Raw genomic sequence first — 24,632 nt, forward strand, 5'->3', positions numbered from 1 at the left:
AATGTCATACTGTCGAATTTTTTGAGCACTAATCAAGGAGCAATTCGGGTAGGTAGGTATCCTCAGCTTCTGTTGTATCCTGGATGTCAAAGTAGCTGCTACTTCTGTGATCTAATGGAGGACAGAGAGAGGAAGCCATCACTTTTACCTGTCACCAATATATACCCTGCATATGTTGGAAAAGGGTTAAAACTTACGCCAGCTCCCATTTCAGTTGCTCCAGCTCAGCCTCCAGAACATTAATACTGCTTCTCATGACTTGCTTTTTCTGACACAAGCTGACTCCACCCCTCTTCACTTCTCCAATTTTCTTTTCTATTTACCATTTACTTTAGTAGGTGAAAAGTTGATAAGCGATGCATAGAAGAAAAAAATACAATCTTATTTTTAATACATGAGGTCAGAATCACCCTGTCCTCGCATTAATTTTAGGTGACCAGAAGGCAGGTTAGTGATTTGCTTTGGTTTCCCATTAAAAAAAGAAACTAAAATGGGTGAAAAGAAGCCAGGATTTATTTCCTAACTTTGGTGGAAGGACCGTGACTCATCGTATTAAAGGCATACAGGGATCTTCATTCCAAAGAGGAACATATGTTAGTCCCAACTGTTTCTACATGGGCTGTGGTGGTGATGAGCACTGGAGAAAGTGTAAAACCACACTGGCATCCTTACATTAGGAAACAGAATGTCCCTGAAGTAGACAATAAGTAGACAGGAGAATGACCCATTGCCTCAGTTACTACAGCATTTCCCCTCCAACCTGGAATTCGTCTCAAACTCTGAAAATGTTCTGACACCAACAGTTCTGTTTTGCACAACTCTAAAAAAACTAAACAACTGAAGTTATTTTTGAAACATAATTCTATACACATACACATATTTAAAGAACCTAGATAGGTCAGAGCTTACAGTTTCCCTAATTACAAGGACACTTAACCATATGGAGGAGATTGCTTTGTATTTAAGTTAAGGCTTTATATTTAAAAGGTTTCATTTTTTTCCCCCTCTTGTGATGCTTTGGATATGCTTGGCTCAGGCTCTATTAGGAGGTGTGGCCTTGTTAAACTAGGTGTGTCACTGTGGGCATGGGTTGTAAGACTCTTGTCCTAGCTGCCTTTGGAATAAGAGGTGGAACTCTCAGCTCCTCCAGGCTCATGTCTGCCTGGAAGCTACCATGCTCCCGTCTTGATGATAGTGGACTGAATCTTTGAACCTGGGAGCCAGTACCAATTAAATGTTTTCCTTATAAGAATTGCATTGGTCATGGTATCTGTTCACAGCAGTAAAACCTTAACTAAGACACCTCCTTCATTTCTGTTTTTTTTATTTTTTATTTTTATATGATTTTTTGACTTTCTAAGACTGTGTCTCTCCTATATACCCATGTCAACCTCCAACTCTCGATGTAGCTGAGGTTGACCTTGAACTCCTGTTCTTCTGCCTCAACTTCCCAAGTGCTGAGATTACTGGTGTGGGCATCATACCTGATGTCAACAACAGGGTTTCTAAATGCCTGACTGGGTACAGCTTACAGGCAGACAGTTAGGATAATGAGGTGAAAAGTATAGGTAACAGCTGAGAGATTACTAAATTGTTGGATTCACTTGCTTCTCTGCTTTGCTCCCAAGGTGCTCATTTTAAAGTACAAGTCATTTGATGAGTTAGAGAGCACTCATCAAATGGGCCAGCAACAGGAAAGAGTAGAGCCCAGAATAAGCACAAGGAAAAACTGCTTCCCAAGGCTCTAGATGCCAGTGATTTTCCACTCCTATTAGGATTTTGATTTCTTTCCAGAAGGATCTCAGCAGTGGCCACCTGCCCAGGGAGAAAAATATTCATTATCTTGTGCCAACTGCCCTGTCATGGCTGCTGTAGCAGTTCGGAGCCCCTTGGTTTTCACATTCTCTGCCTATTGGAGTAGCTCAGTTGCCCCCACTGAGGAAAAAGAGGGATCAAATAAGCAACAGGTGTCCCTGTGGTCCAGCCTTGGTAGAAGAAGGTGCAGGTGGCTAGTGATTTATCTGCCCACCACTGTCAGACAGACAGAGTTGTTCAGACTTTGTAGCTGAAGTTTAAAAGCCAACAGCATAGGTACAGATGTTTCTTCCTGAAATCTGTTACTCCTTCATCAGGACCTAGCACTAAAACCACTTTAATTGTCTTCAGGGAACACGGTATATCATGCTGCCTATCACCCCTCACACCTGCATGCTTCTAACATTTTCACCAGTAACTCAAAGAGCTATCACTTTTTTTAAGGTTAAGTGCAGCTTGCTATATTCTGTTCACAGCTTCCTTTAACTACAGCAAATCATCACTGCAGGACTGACTATGTTGCCGATACCATTTCTCAACAGTGGGGCTCTTGCAAAATCTCCAAGTGACTCTAGTTCATGATCAAGGCTCTGAACTACTGATTTAAAAGTTGCAGCAGTTACAGGGCTGGAGTAAAGACTCAGAGGCTGGGTGACTGCTCTTGCTGGACACCCATAAGAAGTCCAATCCAACACATAGTGCATGCACAATTTTTTTGAAAAGATAAACCAAATGTTAAAAAGGAATAGTGGTGATTTATTTGATATTTATCAATACCACTCAATAGTTAAGCCTTCATACTTAAAGAGTTTACCAAAAAATTAGGTGAACTGACATTTGTTTTGATATATAATGTATCATGGGTATGGAAATGATCATACATAGAGAAAATTAATATCATGGGGCAGAGTTAAGGGTAGAAAATGAAATCAATGTTAATCCAGGTCCACAACTGAATTCTGGTTTAACTCAGGTTTCAATGAATCTCAAAGCCAGGGATTAACTAGACAGTGCCTGTGATTATAGCCCGTTCTTCTTGGTGATAACTTTCTTCACAGAACTAGGTAAAAGATCATCAAACATTCTTATAAATTTACATAAAACATATCGGTTCATCGGATCCATGCTGTGGTTTTCAACAGATGATATTTGGCTCTTGTAGGACCATTATCACCCCAGATAGGAAATCTCCATTTTAGCTATTTGTGTGTGTATTATAAGTTGCTGTTGTTGTTGTTGTTGTTGTTGTTGATGTTGAGTAGTTGATAGTGTGGTCCATGATGAGTTTTCTTACTGTTGTTTTGCCTCCTCTTGTATTTATCCTTTTTCTCCTCCCTAATTAGAGCCCCCTCTTAGAGTCTCCTGTTGTTTCACGGTTTCCCAGTCAGACCATTTATAAGCTGCTTATTCCAGTTTCTGTTGATCTCCCTTTCACCTATCAGAACAGTGGTCCCTGTCTTAGTTAAGATTTCTGTTGCTATTACGAAATATCATGACCAAAGCAATTTGGAGAAAAATGGGTTTATTTGGTTTACACTTCCATTATCAAAGTTCATCACTGAAGGAAGTCAGGACAGGAACTCAAACAGGGCAGGAACCTGGAGGCAGGAGCTGATGCAGAGGCCTTGTGGGGGTGCTGCTTACTGGCTTGCTGGCCATGGCTTGCTTATCCTGCTTCGTTATAGAACCAAGAATGACATCACCCACAACAGACTGGGCCGGCGCCCCTCATTGATCACTAATTAGGAAAATGCCCTACAGACTCAACTTTCCCTACAGTGAGAATGAGAGTAATCTTTCCGCGCACTCCCTACAATTTCTACAGCTTGTTCTTATGGAGACATTTTCTTGAGGTTACATCCTTTCAAATAACATCAGCTTGTGTCAAGTTGACATAAAGGTATCCAGCAGACTGTCATTTTACCTTCCTGTTTCTACTGTTACTCAAGGATAGGTGAAGATTAAATGGGAGCCTCCAATGATAGAAAACATGTGATGTCTTTCTTTCATGAGTTATCTTATCCAATATGTTCTTTCTAGTTCTATCCATATACCTACAATGTTCATGATTTAATTTTTCTTTACGACTGAATAGTATTCCAAACTGTGTGTGTACCGTATTTTCACTATCTATTTATTGGTTGAGGGCATCTAGGCTATTTCCATTTCTTAGCTATGGTGAATAGAGTGGCAATGAACATGGCTGGGCATGTTTCTATGAAATAGGATGTTGAGTCCTTTGGGCATATGCCAAAGAATGGTATAGCTGGGTCTTATGGTAGATTCATTTTTAGCTTTTCTACACAAACTTCCAGAGTGAATGGCTGGACCAGACTGCAATCCTACCAACACTGCGAAGGAGAGTCCTCTTTCCCCACACTCCCTACAGTGAAAATGAGAGCCCTCTTTCTGTATGCACACTTCCTACAGTGAGAATGGAGTGTTCTTTCCCCACACACTCCACAATCTGTTCCCACTTATTTGTTGATCATTGCCATTATGACTTCAGCAAGATGAAATCTTCAAGTTGTTTGGATTTTCATTTTCCTGATTGCCATGGAGATTTTTTTTAAAACTATTTTTAGCCATTTCTTTCTTCATTTGAGAAATCTCTGTTCAGATTTCAAGACCATTGTTGAATAGGTATCATCATCTTGGTTTTTTGAAGTTCTTTATATATGCTGGGTGTTAATCCTCTGTCACGTGTATAGCTAGCAAAGATCGTTTCCCGTTCTATGGACTTCCTTTCCATCTAGTGGATTGTTAAGTCCAGTTGAGGTCCACTGTGAATTAGTTTTAATATTTCCCTGTTCACATTTTTTTTTTTTGTCCAGAAGACATGTCTATTGGCCAAAGTAGGTATTGAAAGAAACTACTGTTGATGGGTTGATGTTAATCTGTATAATTAAATCCAGTGATACATCCTTTTAATGAAATTAGGTACAACAGAATTTGATGCATCTATGTTTAGGGGAGTAATATGGTCATCTTTAACCATCCCCTTGATTAGAATGAAGCGCCTCTCATATCTCTTTCATTAGTTTTTGTTTGAAGTTTGTTTTGTCAGAGGTTAGGATAGGTACACCTGCCTGCTTCCTGGTTCAATTTGATTGGAATACTGTTGCTTTATCCTTTTACTATAAGAAAATGCCTCTCTTTAAACTAAGATGTGTTTCTTGTAGACAAAAGATGAAGATGGATTTTTGTTTCTTGATCCATCCAATGTGTATTTTTTGATTAGAAAGTTGAGGCCATTGATATTAAAAATTATTATTGAAATGTGTGTTAGTTTAAGTCATTGTGTTGTAGGTTTTTGGCATTTTTGTTTGTATTTTTAGTGATACTTTGTGTTTTCATGGTCATGGCATCAAATTTATTATCACAATATCTCTATTATAATCATTTCTCTCTTCGGCCCAATTTTTTTCTTGTATTTTTTTTCTATTTTAATGATGGCTGATAGTTTTGCTAGGTACATTAGTTTAGGGTGACTGTCATACGCTTATAGTGTTTTGGGACTTATAATGAGTTATGTCAGCATCTTGAGTATCAGTTGAGAAAACAGCTGTTATTCTGATGGACTTTCCTTTATGCAACTTATGTATTTTTTGACTCTTGCAGCTATCAACATACTCTTTGTGCTTCATACTTAGTGTTTTAACTATAGAATGCCATGGGATGATCTTTTCTGGTCTTGTCTATTTGGTGTTCTGTGTGCTTCTTCTATCTCTATTGGCGTCTTTTTCCTTAGTTTCAGGAAGTAAAGATCTTGTTGAAGATCTGGTCTGTGTCATTTACTTGGGGTTCTCCTCTCTCATCTATTCCTGCAATTTCTATTTTTTTTCATGGTATTCCACATATCCTGTATGTTCCTTTCATGTGTTTTATTAAGTTTTTTTTTTTTTTTTGTATTCCTTGCTTTTGATCTAGATCCTTGACTTTCTCTTCAAGTCCTGATAGTCTTTGAGATATCTTCTGCTATGTTCAATCTGCTTGAAAGCTTTCCTTTTGTTTTCTAGTTGACTTATTGGGCTTTCAATTCCATGTTCATTGCATATTGGGTCCTCTTCAAGGCTTTTATCTCCTTATTGAACTCTCATTGAATTCTGGATTGTTGTCATTTCCGTCATCCTTATGTTTTTGTTTTCTTGGGTACCACCCAGGCATTTAGTGTATTCTCCTTAATTTTACTGATTTGTTTCTTTGTGTACTCCTAAAATTCTTGAATTCTTTAATGAAGTTTGTGCTTTTTTTTCAAGAAATTCTGTGGGCAAATATTTCTACAGGACTGGTAGGTTTGGAAGAAAAGAGACTTGGTTGATCTTTCATATTGTTTGTATTCTTGCAAAGAGATCTGGGCATGTGGAGTTACTTTTTAGTTTTAAGGCTGATATGGACATGTTGGGCTAAAAGAGAAGATGTGTGGATGGGTTGGATGTAGAGGTTGCAAATGCCTTGTGTTGAATCAAGTTTGGTAGACAGAGGGGACTGGGCTAGTGTACAGGATGTGCATCACTATCCAAGCCTGGAATATGGGTATAAAGATGGATCTGGCTGGGTGGAAAGTCTGGATGTGGCATGGGAGGAGCCTATTGGTTGGGGTATAGGTAGAGTCCTGGTAGAAGTCTAGAGAATGCTGTGGGTCAAGCAGGAGAGACGAGACTAGCACTGGATGTAGGACCTAGGCTTGATCTGGTAGACTGGGGGTAAAGGCATGGATGGGGAGGGTCAGTGAGACTTATAGGGCAAGACCCTGGAAAACCATGTGGGAAATATGACCTGATGGAAAGTTTGGATGCTGCATAGATGGAGCCTGTGTATGGTAGCAGATATGACAATCCAGGCTAGACACTGGCAAAGAAGCTGGGGAGTCTGACTATGTAGAAAGATTGGATCCAGCATTAACTGTTGATTCAAAACAACCTAGAACAAAACAAATCATTAAAACTTCAAATACTGGATAACCCTTACACAAATGGACTTGATTATAGGTGTTGTTTGTTTGTTTGTTTTCATTTTTCTTTCCCAATGTGGTCCATTTAAAAATAAAAATGAAGTCATTATATAACTTGCCTTTTAAATATTGTGCTGTATCTTCAAATGTTTTTCAAATAAATTTGAATCGACCTATGACCCACATGTTCCCTATGACCAAAGACAGCTGTGAATGTATCTGTGAATGAGGCCTGACATAAACTGTAAGCTTTCTTGAAACTTTAGTGGTGTGTTTGTGTGTGTGTGTGTGTGTATGTGTGTGTGTGTGTGTTCATTAGATCAATGCCTTTCAAGAGTGGGCAATGTAGGAGACAGATAGGAGGGCAATATGTCACATAACCACTATTCCTCAGTATTATTTACTTAAAATGATGATCAGTACACTTTGAAGACACCAACTGGACATTTTAATTTGAGCTTTTTTTTTTTTTTTAAGACCTGTTGATAATCAGGAAAAGCATATTACCTGGTGGAATTTTGAAAGTTGATTTCACCTTGCTGAATCAACTTTCAAAATTCCACCAGGTAACAAGGTGCACTCTTCCTTTTGGTGATCAAAAGAATGACACTAGAAACAAGTTGAGATTCAAATGAATGGAAAGATTCCCCAGTATTATATATCAGCCTTCTGTGTATGCAACTCCTACATGGATGCCTTAATGTGCTCATCCCTTTTCTCCTCTGTTGCTTGTCCACTGAGATTAGATTAGCCACTTTATTGCTCTGTTGCCTCGTAAGACTAAGATTCTGTCAGGATTTATGGCCTTCCTTCATACCCACTGCCATGACACCTTCCCGACCAATTGGTTTGCTGTGCCTCAGGCCAGTGAAGTGGCTGTGGCATGTGACATTGCATGTGGTCCCTGATCTGTTTCCACAAAGAGGGCACCTCCACTATTTACAATTCAGGTTGAGTGAACCTTAGTCATAGAAAGAGAGGCATAAAGCCCTTGGGGTACCACATAGTGTCTCCCGAACTCCTTTGTCTGAGATAAGCTAAATGGACTATACTTTGAAAGGCAACATGATTGCTTCTCCAAATGAAGGCATCTCCTGGCTTTGTGTACACCATGCTTTCTTGTGTGCAGGAATCACTACGTTCTTCCAAGACCTTGTCACTCTCAAGCCACAGCCTGCATACATGCACAGTCTAGTGTTCTCCTTCCTGTTGTATATCTACCCACTTGCCTGAAAGCCTGCTGGTCTCATCCCAAGAGAAGATTTTGAAATGCTAGGTTTTTTTTAAATCTTCATTTCTAGTCCATGTACTTATGTTAATTTGTTTAATATGCTTATATAATTATAGGTGTATAACAGATTTCCTGTTTTTAAAGAAAATTTATGTCTGAAAATTCAGGAAGTTAGTTTTCAGCTATTTATTCCTTGTGGTGAAATCTTGTTTTATTCATTATTATGCTTTAGTTTTAAAAATAGGTAAACTGGGATTTTATACCTTAAAGGAACATTGCTTGCAATCGTTAACTATATATTTTTCTGTCATACTTATGGAAGACACTGAAAACTATCATTTATGTTTTGCTTGAGAAAATTAATGTTTGATACAAAACAACCTCTAAGGTGGTTGGGATCAAAAATATTAATTAATTCCTCTTTCTTTGCTTTTAGGGTGCAGGTTGCACAGCCCTGGTGGTAGCCGTAGTGGCAAGAAAGCTAGAACTTACCAAAGCAGAAAAGCATGTGCACAATTTCATGATGGATACTCAGCTGACCAAAAGAGTAAGTAGACCCCCTCACATCTTTCAAGATGATGTCACTGTACACTGTGATATTCCCACATTGAGAAATATGGGTTTTCACTAAAGATATCTAAAGCAGAGATGCCACAGGTTGAGGACAGAGACGTTCTTGGAATTGGCTCCATTTCTCAAGTTTTGCAACTGGACAACCTAACGTCAGGTCAGTTAGGGATAATTGTATAACCTTGGTATTTATATAAAAGTAGATCTCATAAATCAAGATAATAGGTATACTCAACATTGCAGCACAGTAATCAATATTAGGTTGGGTAGAAAAAAACACACTATCGGTTGAAAATAGGAATTTTATGGTAAAGTGAGTCAAAGAATTTGTGCTGAGCTTTTTTATGAGCATGCCTGTGTTCTAAACACAGGTAGTAGAAGCATTAAAATCTCCTTTCTATGACTTAAAGCTCTTCAGAGATATATCCAAAATGCCACAGCATCCAGATGGAAGATCACCCTCCAATTATTAGAAGTAAGCAACACCATAAATCCACACCTTGGCTACATTCTGGCATCGCCTATGTGTGAACTTGCTTCACCCTCAGGAAGATTATGAAGGAAGCCTTGTTAGGGCTGTGCCATACAGTTTGGAGACCATGACACACAAAGCTTAGACGGCCTCCTCGAAGTCACGACATCAAGCAGGAAAGAAGGAAAATACTTGTATTAGACTATTCCTTTAGCTTTGGGGGAAGTCACTTGAGACATCAAAATACTAAAGTCAAAATTATCTTGTAACAGCTCATAGCAGGCCCCGCTTCTCAAAGTAGAATTCTATCATTGAGATAATTAAATGCATTGTCATTTGGTAACTCTACCCACAAAAGAATCAACAGAATCTTCAGATAAAGTTCCAACATTCAGTAGTTTCCTGCTAAGTACAAAAAAAAAAAAAAAAAGTCTTTTTAGCTAAGCATGCTTGCAGTCCCATATTGTCCCAAAGAGAAAAGAAGATCAGCTAGGGCTAGCATAGTAGGACCCTGTTTCCAAACACAAATATGAGGCAACCTTGAAAAGTATTTCCAATACAGAAGTTATTTTATTGCAAATTCAGATTTACACAGATTAATTTATTTATGAAAAGGGAACACGAGTTTCAGAAGTCTTACTCAATACTTCGGTGCCTACTGCTAACAGTATTTCAAGAGTCTAGGAGAGGACCCACCCCCACCCCTACCCAACTGCACGTTATTTTTAGCATGATTTTACCACTTCCAAATACCTTTTTGATTACAATTTTTATGCATTATTAGGAAGGACACTACTTGGGATAAGGTATGTATGTGGAGGTCAGAGAACAACATTGTGGAGTCCTCTTCTTTCAACTTTATTTAGGCTACTGAGTTGAAACTCAGTTTGCAAGGCTTGCATTCCCCATCTCTCTTCCCCTCATTTCTCTCCAGGTTCCTCCTAGTTTGTTCAACTCCTATTTTCCTCCTCAAAACTCAGGAGCAAGAGAGACATGAAGGGCTAGAGGGGAGCCTGGGATTAAATTTCTTTTCAGAGATCTAGAAGTGATCTCTGTGTATCGTTGTTAGTACATATGCAATCCAGGGATCATTGAATGCTCTATGTATCCCATCGATAGGGTTGGCCAATAAGGTTCTCTTTTGACAGAGCTGGTGTCAAGAGTCATAAGCATTATTCTATCAAAGGAGAATTTCTAGAAAGTCTTTTATAACCCATGCTATTTTACCATAAGTATTAGACATTTCTCAGTAATTAAATCAGCACTACAAGAGGGGTGATGTTGCAGCAGAAGTCACAGGGCTTGCCAGGTAATTCTGTACTAAAAGGCTGTTCAAATTTCAAAACTTACATTCAACAAGATACCCATTGGCTTTAATAATGTTAATCTTACTAGTACTTTTGAGTGGAACTACTTTGCAATCCTTTTGTGAGTCTCTAAGCAAACCAGCTTTCTGACCAATTAAATTCTCATAGGCAGGATGGCAGTAGGTAAAATTATACATGTTAAAATGGTGGTAGAATGAAACATAAATTTATAGTTTATGATATGCATGTCATTCTGGTACTTGGCACAGTATGTGAACATAGCCCTCTAATATTCATCCTCTCAAGATTTTATGCAAGGTCATCAACTTAATGACTGTAATTTACTTGGAACATGCTTCAGTTGGTTGTTTATGGAATTTCTAAGTGGAATCCATATAAAATTTTAACTTTTTAAGTAATAATTTCAAAACCTTCAATGATTTCTGAAAAAAAAACTAAAAGTAAGGATATATATGTATATATCCTTTTATATTATATATATACATACATTATATATATATATATATATATATATATATATATATATATATGATGAGAGACTAAAAAATACAAACTCAAGGGCACTACATATTGTTGAAATACAAGTGTTTCTCACACACTCCATAGAAGAGAACTTTTACCACAATAGTTAGCAGAGGATCAGGTCATAAATATTCTGAAATCTGAAGATGATGCTAAAGAAAAAGCAATTTGAGTATTGAAAGACTATTAACCCAAGAATATATGCAGATTTTCAAGCTTTCCAGTATGTGTCTAATAGAGGCAAATAGTAGTGTTAGAAAATTATTCACCATGTACAAATTTTCAGGGGAATGATTTTATACAAAAGTCATTGCTCTGTATGATAGCATTAGCCAAAGAAAACACACTATTCAGTGTATACCAGTATTGAGAGAGTTAATTCTCTGAAAATTTATATGACCCTTTAGAATTAAAACTTAGACTAGAGGTGCATGTACCAGATTAAAGGTGTTGCCTAGCTTAGAAAGATAGGAGCAGAGACTGGTTGATGGCTCAATGGCTAAGAACTTTTGCTGTGAAGACCTGGGTTATGATCCCCTGTGACAAAATAAAAGGCCAGTTTTGTCTGAGTGCCTGAAAGCTTGAAGACCTGGGTTTGATTCACCAAGACCTTTGCAAAACTCTGGGCATGCACTGTGCACTGTAATTCCAGAGCTGAGGAAGCAGAGGCAGAGCTTGCAGGTTCATCACCCCAGTCTAGCCATATTAACAAGGTCCAGGTTCAGTGAGAGACCCATCAAAACACAAGATGGATAAGGGATTGCAGAAGACACCTAAGGTTGACATGTGTCTTCCACAGTCCCATGAGCTTACATACATACAAAAGCCTCCAAGGAGAGAAGAAAAATGAAACCAAAATGGAAAATTTACATGCAAGGTTGTTTAAAAATCAAGGAAAAATATAAGTAATGACAGATTGTTATGAATGACTAATATTTAAAAAGCTTCCTTATATCATATAGGCTTATACAAAGTTTCATTTGACAATTCATCATCTCTAAGTGTTTTACTGATTCTCAAAGCACTGTCATAAGCTGTTTTTCATGCCCAGTACTTCAGAAAATCTGAGGCAGTGCCACATTTAACATCTTATCTTATTGTTTATAGTTTATTTTTTAATTATCTGTGAAGCAGAAATGTAATAGACGGTAGCCTTTACATGTTGAGGGATCATATGAAAGTATCTGGCCAGTTCTTATTACCACTGCCTCCATTTTTCCTATGGCTTTTGTTTGTGCATATCAATTACCTGTTTATTAGCATGCCTTTCAGATTTTCTTCCAATGAAGAATTTCAAGTCAACATGGACATTAGGAAGATAGAGAAAACGTTTCTATTTTCCTTTAGTTCAGCATGTGTTGGGATGAGGTATAGGGTAGTCAATGAGGAAGAAACAGTCCTCCTCGTGGTCTTTCTCCTCACTCTCCTTAATTTGCTATTTTCCACTTTTTCGATCCTGGGGAATCTAACATAAAGCCTGCTATATTCTAAGCAAACAGACATCAATCCAAACTATGTCCCCAGACCTCCTAATTGGCTCTAGAACTGCAGGATTTCCTCTTGGGAAACAGCACTTGGTAAAACCCATCCCCTACATTGTAACTTTTACATGTAGTTGTGAATCCTTCATAGCTGTCAGCACAGGCTATCATTCCCCACAGCTGGAAGATATCCTGTGCGATATCATTCCCCACAGCTGGAAGATGTCCTGTGCGATAGCTGAATCACTTACTTACAGGTTAGAGTTGTTTCCTAGATCTCAGTACTTGTTTTAATGACAAGGACCCTTTGGGGTGTTGTAATAATGTTGATATATAACTTATGTATCCAATGACACCCACAATACCACAGACACATGGAACACCAGTAACAAACTAGAAAGGGGCAGTGATCAGTGACATAACCTTTGACGTGTGCTTTGAGGCTTTATAAAAACTCAGGGAGGAGGGCAGGGGACCAAAGTCTACATAACTAGACGGTATAGCCCATATCTTCCCTGGGCAAGAGGTCCCTCCAAGTCAGCTTCCTGCTTACCTAGATGATAGGGACACTTGGTGTGACATGGACTATGGACACTTGCTGGGCCCTGGGTCCTTGGAAATGTGAGCATCAATTTTGTCCAGTTCTCCCAGGTGCTTTCAAACTCATCTGCCCATTGACCCATTTCTGTCAGCCCTAACAAGGACAAAAAGACCCATGGTGGAAAAATCTCAGTTACAGATAGAATTTGGGTTTTGGTTTTGTTGTGTAATTCTGGCACATATTTTTTTGTAGCTTTTACGTTACGAAGTAACAGTTAAAGCAGTAATGAGTTTTAAAACTTCATTCGGGAATAGGAGAATGTGTTTTAAAATCAATTCACATGCTTCAAGTATTTTTAAAGGAAGTGCCTGGGTTTCATTTCACTTAAGCCAGTCAGCTACGACGACTGCTTAGGGAACACAGATCCTGAGCATAAGGCTTTCAGGGCATCACCCACCCACTCTACCCTGAATTGAGATTCCCCGCTCCCTTACCATCTCAACAGGAAACAATCATTTAAAATGCATCCAAGAAACAGGAAGCCACCCTTTTCAAAAGTTTGTGGAATTTTAAAGTAATTCGGAGTTTTCTCTTTGTAGACGGGAATCTGCACAAAATCAGTTGCTATGTTTAATGCCGGGGTCATGGCCCAGCATTAAACCTTTATACCCAGTCTGGACATCAGCCCCTCTACTGTCACTTGTGCAGGTAAATCCAGAGAGGACATTGACAAGAGCTGTTCATCAATTGTCCATGTTTCCACAACCATTGAGTTGTGAGCTTCAAGTCTCATAGGAACCTTGCCCAGAGGGCACTGCTGGCCAGTCTCTTGCTCAAATCTCTACCTCTCAGATGGCACCAATTTCTTTACCTTTGAAAAGATCCAAGCTTTGGCTTCTTTCTAGTCTTAACTTCCCTGGAGAGAGGTAGGGGAGGCTGCTACTTTGACTCACTGCCATATTCTGCATCTCTTCCTGCTGTTTTCCTATTAGTTTGAGGAACTATCCTATGTAAGTGTGATAGCTCTTCAGAGGAAGTGCACACTTTCTGGAAGAAACCAGTCATTTTCTTAAAATGGATTTGGGCAATACAATTTCACTCAAGGAAAAGGGGCTTCATAGCATTAATCCTGAAATGTGGCATTTCTTTGCAAAAGTAGAAAGCTATAGTTGAAAATGTACCTCCATAGTTATAGTGCAATTCTATGACAGGTTGTTATTGTAAACATAAGGAATAATAGGGCATTAGTAATTGCCAGCTCTAACACTCTCATGTTGGAGAAAAGTCATTTCCAACAAGCTCACCAGGCATTGGAGCTGGCTTGGCTATTATCCACTCAAGGACTCAAGACTCATTGCTCAGTCTTAGCCCGAAGGCTACCCTTCCCTCCAGCACTGCCTCTCATGAGTTGGCCTCCATCACTGCTCTCCCTACCAACCTTGAGCTTTCTTCACTCAAGGACATGAAAATGGGAAAACATCTTAGGATAAGTAACTAGCCAAATAGCTGGAAAAGCTCTACTGTTCCAGGTCCAGTGATGGATGCAGGCAAAGGAGCTCTACCTTGCCAAGATAGGGACTTTAGAGACTTTAATCAAGAGAGCAAGAGATTAGATAAGAAGATGCCCAGCCTTCATGAGGTGCGGCTTACTGTACCTCTTCACCTGTCTGAAATGAAATGTATTTAATTTTCTCATGAAATCATGATGCCATCCCTATAAGCCAACGTGCGCTAGCGAGCAAATGAACCACTGCTTCTCTGGGAGCTACCGTACACAGGGTGAACTCCCATATTCAGCCATGGACCCATGCCTTGGCTTGTGCTGCTGCGCAGGCCAGACAGACCGAATGAGTTTGCAAAAGACAAGCTTAACCTTGGCAATGGGCATTTTGCCCTTCTCTGGGAAGACAGACACAACGGAGAAGCGTTGCGGTATAAAGGGGAAGAATGAGCATCGAGGAGTTGTCTTTCTACAAGGGGTTGAATAAAAAGTAGTTTCTCGTTCGGTCAGGTAGAGTATAGCACAGAAAGAGATCAGTAATAGCTCCCTAATATTTCACTCAAATGCTCCTGATAGACATAAAATCCTTGTATGAAGGCAGCTAAACCAGGGGTGGGGAAATAGTTTTTTGAGTACCAGTTTCCAAAGCTGCAGTTCACTGAGATTCTCAGGATGAAAATACAGCCTCCAACAAGTACCTGGAGCCTGCTGTAGGATGCAGCAACTGCCTTTCTCGTGTTTTTCTAAACAGGTGAAAAACGCAGCCGCCAATGTACTCAGGGAAACGTGGTTAATCTACAAAAACACAAAGCTAGTGAAAAAGATCGACCACGCAAAAGTCAGAAAGCATCAACGGAAATTCTTGCAAGCTATTCATCAGTAAGTACCTGCTTTCCTTTCCATCTTGTTCTTGCTCCTTAGTCTTGACTTCTGAGTCTTGTGCTTACCGGTCGGTCCTTCCTTTGTGGAAGGAAAGGGAAAAAGACATTGTTATATTTGCTTCCAGGAAATATCTGAGAATCTAATACTGGACTCCTGACAAAAGTTTATTTCCTTTTATGACTAAAAATCGTCTGTGTTAATCAAAATATCTTTCTATTTGAAGGCCATAATTTCTGTTATAATTATATTTAATTAGTGTATTTCTTTATATAATTTGCCCTGTAATGTTCAGCTTGTCTCCACTGACTAATCTTGTGGGGGAAATGATATCATATCATCCATCTGGATTTTTGCATGCCACCAAACATCTTTATAGGGCATAGTATATTGAGTTGTCATAATTCTGTAATATTCAATGGCTTCTTAGTTAGGAGGTTGGGGTAATCTACATATTGTATATTCACTATAAAGCTAAGTTGGTATTGTTCAGTATTCCATTATTAAGTTACTTTCATGCATGTCTTTGTTAAGTAATGACTAGAGTCTTTTAAGATAACAGTATGTACCTCATAAGACTCAATGATTTCTGGGAAACAGACCTTTCTCTCCAGGCTGACATCATCTGCACTGTAAGTGTTACTCATGTGGGTACCGACTGTGACACCAGACAGACTTGCTTTTAAGGCCCTTTCTCCATGGCCACAATTGTGGCTCAGACAAGTGGCTTTCCTTGTAAAACATACCAGGGTAATGATGGGAAGGTGGGTAAATATTAGAGCTTTGCCTGGGCCTCGAGATAAGCCTTCTCCTGCACAGCCAGTACAACACAGGAAAGCTGGGAGTCTAGGGTTTTTTTTTTTTTTTTCACATTTAGTTAATTCATAGGCAACATGAAACTGCTAACCTTCTGGGAGGAGTACATCTTCTAACCTTTCAGTGGCCCAGCCTCTGACCTGATTAATTAGGATATTAAGGTACCCTGGTATGTTTATAGTATGCCTATAGTGGTGTTCATATGCATACTTCTGTGGGAATCCAAACCCCCATTAGTCAAAATAAAACCCAAGAAATCCCAGGATTAAAATAGAGGAGGCCTTGCACAGATGGTAGACTAACTTATCATCACTGCTTGCAGCCACTCACTTGTGCTTTCCTATTGCCACCAATGCATTCTGCTAAGAAGGGAATGGTATGTCTCTAACTCTGTGACATCATTAGGCACATAACTGTTTTTCTCCCCGCTTTGTAAGGAAAGGACAAGACTAGAATTTTAAAATTATTCTTTGTAAAGTCAATGGAAAATATAGAGAGGGGAATTATATTAGAGCTGGCTCACAAAGCAGGAGCTTGCTCCTTGGAGCTCAGTTGCTTCCTTGACCCAGGGCCAACACAGGAGCTCCAGCCAGACGGTTGTACTTTCTTTCATTCCCTGTACAAGAGAGAGGCCCCAAGAGAGACTCATATTCTTCCTCTGTGTTTCCAAGGCCCAGCTACATAGCCACTTTCCCCAAGGACTCAATTGGAAAGAAAGTGTGCTCTCAAAAGCCCTTCAACACACTAAGCCAATATTACTAAAGCAGGCGCAGCAAATCATGGTAGTCTATGTTGTTTGAGTATGATAGACAACTTCCCTTTCTGGGTATGAGAAGATACATGCATCCAAAGATAAAGGGCTGAAGATGGAGGAAGAGTAAGTATGTCCATGTGTCCTAACCATGCTTCTTCTTTGCTCCAGGATTTTGTGTGCCTGTCGGTGAAAATACCTAAAGCACAGCTACATTTGATTTGCCTTTTTGATTAATTTTCCAATGAAAAACTCCAAAGCATGTGCCAACGAAGTTAGTAATGCAGTCCTGGAACCATGTGGATGTGGTGGCTATTTAATTTATTTGGCCATGTGCTTCAAGTTATATAAATACATCCACACTAGTATGGGATACTGTGTGGGTATTTACTCACTGCAAAATCTTTTAACTTTGCAATAGGTTTCTTTTTTTCAACAAAATAGTATGAAAACAATCTTTCTAGAAGCAAGATGCTTTCATGAAATGTCCCAAAACAAGTGGCAAATCTGCCTGATGGGACATGTTAGCCTGATGAGTGGGGCCCGTGGGAGGTGCTTCTATGAGTTCTTCAGCTGGCTGCTCTGGACAGTGTGACAGAGCCACCCCTTGTTACTCTTCCGCTTCCATCAGACATTTCCCATTCTCATCCTTTTCTTGCCTTTTAAAAATATGCAATGTGGACATCCAAAGCAGATGAATTTGATGCAATCCAATTACATTCAGAAATGTTTTATAAGAGTTTGGGCATTACTCGGTTTCCTTTGCTGTGGGGGGATACTTGAGGCTTATGAACAATTACAGCAGGGTAAGTTCATTTAGGAGGGCTGGGCTGGGCTACAGGATTCTAATGGTACGCAATCACTTGTCATGTTAACTTCATTTTGGAAGATGTAGAGTAACATTTTGAAAGACAGCACACAGGGCTCGATTCCTCAGGGCCAGGCCTTCCCTGCCCACTGTTTTGATTCAGGAGTATCTTAGCATCATCTGCCAAGCACTGCCTGAAGCAGGACTTCCTAGCTGAACAAAAACTAGTCCATTTGCTAGAGCTTGTCTGGCTTTTGTTCCTCTCCACTTCTCCCTGGGAGCAACTTTCGCTGCTCTCTCCTCTTCAGCCAGCCATCTCTAGCTCAACTCTTTCTCTTTTCCATATTTTATGGCCACTTTCCCAACAAGTGACCTCTCTAGCCTCTGATGATGCTAAACTCTCTAGGCCAGTGCCCTCTTTTCGGTAATGTGTTTGTCTTTTTGAATCATCACTCGATGCCATGAAATGTTCTCTCTCTAACTCTCAACCCTTTTTCTGATAGCAGCTTTAACTCTTTCATTCTTCTGTCTCAACCATGGATCCATCAATCAACATGAATTTGTCTAGAGCCAAAAAGCTAATGTGCATAATTTATATTAGAGGGGATTCTGAATAGCCCCGATATAGAAAAGACTTGCTCCCCCTTCCAAGGAGTCATTATCCCTATCACTCTAAGCCTTTATTTCCTATTATTCCCTTGAACACCAAGTGTGAAGAGGCCAACATGACTTTATGCACGTTCTTCCTTCTGAACTCTGGTTTAAGAGGAAGCCAAGTGCTTTCAGGTAGGCAGAGTGTAGTGGCAACAAAGGATGGTGATGAATTGTCTAGTGCCAATCAATATCAAGATCCCGCAGGGTCTTCCAGCTGACGAATCGAGCCCCCAGTGCACAACTGAACACCGCCTTATGTTATCTTGTGTTCCGGAATACTTCACAGTTTCTTTTCTTTTGTTTTGTCTTTTTATTTCAACAAAATGAAAATAGAGCTCGGAAGTAAGTTGTGTGAGCTGTTCCTTTCAACATTTGCAGAATTCTCTACTGGCTGCATGCACCCAGCAGATTCCTTTATTTGTGAATTTTGGTAGTCTGATTGCTGCTATGGAAATGTGATCCAAAATCATGATCTTTTCCTGTGATAAGTGAAGTTCACAAGGAAGAAATCAACATCTGTTTCTTAATCTTTTTGTGGAAAAAAAAAGTGTACTATACATGTGCATGTTACCTTTTATTCTGGCAGCTGCAGCTTGAGCAGGGTCTCTGTCTGCCCTCCTCTATCTAGAGAGTCTAGGAAGGCAGGCCCGTGATAGGCAACCACAAGACAAGTCCCAAAAGCTAATGGAGTTCCAATCAGGGTTACTATGTCAGCTGTCTAGATTAGTAATAAATACCACGGGCAAAATTCTACTGTCAGATGTAGCTTGGAAATCCAGAAGGAAGGACACTGGGCTCCACTACGTTTGAAACAGTTCTCACATTTACCTAACCAACCACCACTTTCTACCTCCTCCTGTTTTACAAAGCACAAGAGTCTTTATTCATAGATTGCTGGAGCTATCTGGTCCAGAGCTCTAAACTCTGTCCATTATTAAAATTTAAAAGAAAACTTGGTGTAAGTCCCTATCACAAAAGGTAGCATTTACAGCAATAAGTAAATTGGCATCAACTGTCATTTTTAAAGCTGATATCGAGTTCTAGCCATAGGCTAGAAATCTCTTAAGCCAAGACCTTCCCCATCCCCTATGAAAAACATTTTAAGCAGGTGTCAAGAGCTAAAGACAGGGCAGGGCCTACCTGACACTCTTTCTTGCAATAACCCAGATATTCTTGAGAGTTAAAACTGTGGAAAGCTGTCTTCCCATATGTCTTAGCATTAAGGTCTCATTTGCAATGCATGTCACTTAATGACACCTCCAGCACCAACTATGGTCCTAGTCTAACCCTCCATTCCATACTTGAAGAACAAAGTCAAATTGGGGTTAGTGAGAGTGGAGGCCCCAGCTGACATTGTAGCTTTCCTACTGTCCTTCTCCTTGCTGACACACAGAAAGTCAAGATGGTTTGGGCTTGATTTTTGCTGCTTTACAAAAGGTAGAAGTTAAGAGTTAGAACATTTCTTGGTTCTCAGTGAAAACTCTGTCAACAATATATTGAATTTAAATATGTATTTGTAGATTTCTTTCAGACTACAACTTACTCTATCTCTATGATAACATACAATGGAGCCAGTTAACTTGGTTCCAAGTTTTGAATGAACAAACAGCAATGGACAGATGAATCCGAACCAATTTATATTGCTTAAGACTATATTCAGGTGGTCAGCCTTTAGACTCTGAGCTGGCAGGAGCTGTATCTTCTCTGTGGAGTAGATTCAGCTATTTGCTGACTGTCCTAAGTGCAAGACGAAATCACTAAGTACTATAAACATCTTAGGAGAATTTCCCTGACAGTAAAATCTTGCCCTGTGAGTTTTTATTTCACTTATGTAGTTATATCTTATTTAAATTAAATAGTATAAAATGTTTTCTTCATTCATTGAAACCATACTTAGTGAATGATTATCAAAACCAAAGTGAGGTTAGCATGGATTTTCATTCTTCTTTGTCACAAATAACTCAAAGCTACTGATTTATTATTTTGGAGACAGACTTTGGATAGCTGGCTTATGAAACAGTAACCCACCTTTGTCTTGTAAACTCTTAATTTGTTGACTATAACAATAATGTAATAAATATTTACTATGGTACTATAGTAAATAAGTGAAAGAATAGTAAGGGTTTTCATTTAGGAAAAAAAATGGCTTTTTAAAAGAGTGGCCTTGTGACCGTCCATCAAATCCATGCAATGACATTAAAACAACTGAAAATAACCTTAAAAACAAAAATTCTACCTACCAGATACGTTGCCATAAAAAGCAAAACAAAACAAACAAAATCTACCATAGAAGATAAAAGAGATTCTCTCAAAGAAACGGTCTGGCCTCTGTTCCAATTCAATGTCAGTTTAAGGTAAAGCCAAAGGAAGTAGGGTAAGAAAATGATATGTTTTGAGTTATCTTGCTGCTGGTTGAATAAAAGTGGTTTTTGTTAACAAGAATCTCACTTATCACTGTGTTCTCATCAGGTTCAAATGCCTAACCCAATTCATTTCAGACTAAACAGGGTTAATAACCTGTATCTAGTCACGTAGGCATAGGAAGGTGTCCATTGCTCAACATGACGAAATCCCAGTTGCTTTGCATATTTCTTCCTATGTCTATCTGTCATGATACTGGGGCTTTAAGGAATGTTTTGGCTTTTTCTCATATGGTTAAATCCTTATGAGTCTTCCTGAATTCAACTTACCTGGTACATGGTTGTCCTGAGGACATCTCATCTCTTGCTCTCCTTTCTTTTTTGCGGTGTCGGGGAAGCATGCTTCTCATTGTACCAGATACATAACCAGTGTGGACTTTACCCCCCAAATAGTCAAGGCATTTTCCATGCAGTTACTTGCTCTTGTGGATTTTGTGCATGCCCTTTGAAAGCAGTAACACAGCCAGGGAAACGTGGGGAGACCTTTCTAACTTCAGATTCTGTCTTTTAGATTAAGAAGTGTGAAGATGGAACAGAGGAAACTGAATGACCAAGCAAATACCCTAGTGGATCTGGCAAAGGTAACGCTGATGGGCTCAGCCCTTGTGGTTGTACCCTTTGAAACTGACCACTGCAGAGTGATGAGCAGTAATTCCAAAGGAGCCGCCACACACTTAACAAATCTATCAAACCACCCTGAAAGGGTGATCCAACCTAGAAACATTTTTTTTCTCTAAAATATGTGCTGAGTTCATATGCTCATTTCCTATGTACATTATACAACTCCAATGATAAAATCTTCCATAGGGGAGTACACTGGAAATACCATAAAATCCCTTAGTAGAATATGAAATGATGTCTCTTCCCCGAGAGGACAGAACTATATCTTGAACATGACAATGAGGTTCTGTGATAAATAGAACTCGTAATTCTTATTCTAGTTTATATATTTTTAAGCAAGCCCAAACCTATATAAATCGAATGGTTTAAAATCCCAGAAATTATATTCGAAGCTAAAATCTGTGCACGCTCTCTCTCTCTCTCTCACTCATTTTTCTAGCATTCTCCATTATTTAACAATCATGCTTCTTTTTAACAAGTACATTAATAGTTTTCTAGTTCTTTGTCACATTTACAAGATTTATCTGTTTTTTTTTTATTGTTCCACCATAAGTAACAGCCACTCTGGAAATATGAATATTTATCAACTGTGTAAACATTACATCCTGTTCAGCTAGTTCTAAAGGAGACTCTAGAATAGAAGTATGGATGTGTTCTGCCTTTTAGCACAATTGCTTTGGCAGAGGCAACACTAAGTCATATGCACCCTGTTTTATATTTAATAAATCATATTCTGGTTTTGCTAAATCTTCAAGTATATAGTCTGTGAAAATTCAACATTTGTCATCCCCAGTACTACTCATATACATCAAAGGTATATTCAAGGTAAAATATATTTGAGTTGTTTATGTAGTGCCATCTTTACTCCGACCATGAGTGGAAGCATGCCGTAAGAGTTCAGTATCTTTCTAATGACCAGATATTGTTCAGTTTTCCCAAGAATGTAGTAAAGCTAAAATTAGGGCTCCCTGTGTCTGTGGTTCAAGCAAAACAAAATGCCTGGGTTCTGAATGGCTCCTTCTGTAGGTTCCTTTATCATCTTTAAACAGCTGTGAAGCTAGAAGAGATACAGGAAAGACATGAAGTACAAGAGACCCAAGGGGTCTGGAATTAGGGAAAGGTGGCAGTAGACTGGGTGGAGCATATCTCTCCCATCATCTCAGCCCCCCCTTTCTATCCCTTGCTCTGAGCTGCTGAGCCTTGGAATCCCCTCAAGTAACTATTTCAAGAACTGTAACCAAGGCTCAGACTCATGACTGCCTCTGATAGAGATAACTTCAGTTTTCTGTACAAAGACAGCATTGCATATGCGTCCTTCAGATCATCCCAGTGAGGTGGCCTGTAAATGTTTGCTTGCATGGTGCAGAGAGTACACACCCAGTGCTCTGTGCCCATTAGGCAAATGCTTAGCCACTGAGTTTCACCCCCAGCCCTGGACTAGTAACTTAGAATCCACCACCACTATTGAACTTATTGAGGGTTCATATTATTTTACATCTAATCTATGAAATTTTGGGTTAGAGTCAACAAAAAGAGATATGATATTTGAAACATAAGGCAGCAGAAGATGTGCATTGATTGCTTTAAATTACTAAGTTACCTGATCCAGCCCATTGATCCTACATTTAACCTCTACTCTTCTGTTATGTTTTTACACCTCGCTGTCATCTTACTGTTATTTTTTTCCTTCCTTAAATCTGTTACCATAAAAATTGGCCATGTTGCAATGTCACATGTTGAAAAATGAATTTGATATGCTAACTTGTATAAGAATCATGAACACACATAAATATTAAATTGAAACATTTCCATCCTCAATCTACCTCAAACCATTGGTCATTTCACTACACCGTCTTCTAAATTACAACTAGTCTGTCATCATGCATTTAAAGTTCAGCATTAAAAATACGTGGAATAAAGCGGGATGTAGATACACGGGATGTAGATACATGGAATTTGCTTTGTGACCTAAACTCTTCTGTTAGCTGACACACCTGTCAAGAGGCCAGTGCTGAAGCTTGAAGAGTTGACAGTTCGCTTCTGAGGCAAAAGTCACTAAGCCTCTTCCTTCTCTGTTTCTATCTTCTCATTCTTGCTTTCCAGACCCAGAATATCATGTATGACATGATTTCCGACTTAAACGAAAGGAGTGAAGACTTTGAGAAAAGGATCGTCACCCTGGAAACAAAACTAGAGACTTTGATTGGTAGCATTCACGCCCTCCCTGGGCTAATCAGCCAGACCATCAGACAGCAGCAAAGGGACTTCATTGAGACACAGATGGAGAACTACGACAAGCATGTCTCCTACAATGCTGAGCGCTCCCGGTCCTCGTCCAGGAGGCGGCGGTCCTCCTCCACAGCGCCACCAACTTCATCAGAGAGTAGCTAGAAGAGAATAAGTTAACCACAAAATAAGACTTTTTGCCATCATATGGTCAATATTTTAGCTTTTATTGTAAAGCCCCTATGGTTCTAATCAGCGTTATCCGGGTTCTGATGTCAGAATCTTGGGAACCTGAACACTAAGTTTTAGGCCAAAATATGAGTGAAAACTCTTTTTTTTTCTTTCAGATGCACAGGGAATGCACCAATTATTGCTATATAGATTGTTCCTCCTGTAATTTCACTAACTTTTTATTCATGCACTTCAAACAAACTTTACTACTACATTATATGATATATAATAAAAAAAAAGTTAATTTCTGCACACATTTGTTTGGTCTCTTTCTGTCTCTATAACTGCCCCACTCACACTGGTTTTAGGGTACCATGTTATCTGTTCCATGTTGATAACTTTGATTTCCCAAATTTCTCCTGGTGTGAAAAAGACTGAACTGTCCAACTTCTTATTTGTGAGGATTTTCCTTCCTGAAATATTAATAGCAAGACTTTTGCCCCCACCCTGTTTTCAGTTGACAGTTTATTTTTGTGTACTTTGCTTCCAAATGATCTGGAAAGATGGACAGTTTTATCAGGACATTTGCAAACAAGGGGAAGAGAGGCTTTGGATGATTATTCCTATTTTACAGGCAAATATACCCGACAGAACCACGAAAGGACGTCACTATCTGTGAACTCATGTTGCATAATGTCGGGGCTAAACTAGTGGTTTCCAATTTCCTACTTCATTTACCATGAAAGTCCCAGGCAATACTCTTTAGTATTTTCCTTAGACACATCTATCCACATATCTATATATCAGTATGTAGATTGCTATCAGAATAATAAATATACATGAGCAAGACCCATCCCTTCCTAACATATGG

General features: G+C 39.2%; 1 protein-coding gene across 1 annotated transcript in view; it reads left to right on the forward strand.

Moving 5' to 3' along the window:
• Positions 1-24,029, forward strand: part of Kcnn2 (potassium calcium-activated channel subfamily N member 2) — a 126,979-nt gene extending 102,950 nt beyond the window's left edge. Inside the window, exons 6-9 of the mRNA XM_021150280.3 lie at positions 8,437-8,547; positions 15,167-15,294; positions 21,255-21,324; positions 23,468-24,029. Coding sequence (XP_021005939.1) covers positions 8,437-8,547; positions 15,167-15,294; positions 21,255-21,324; positions 23,468-23,755 — 597 coding nt within the window. The 3' untranslated portion in view covers positions 23,756-24,029. The remainder of the gene's footprint in view (positions 1-8,436; positions 8,548-15,166; positions 15,295-21,254; positions 21,325-23,467) is intronic.
• The last annotated feature ends 603 nt before the right edge of the window (positions 24,030-24,632 follow it).

This window comes from Mus caroli, unplaced genomic scaffold (genome assembly GCF_978045245.1).
Source record: "Mus caroli unplaced genomic scaffold, Mus_caroli_1 scaffold_19, whole genome shotgun sequence".
NCBI lineage: Eukaryota > Metazoa > Chordata > Mammalia > Rodentia > Muridae > Mus > Mus caroli.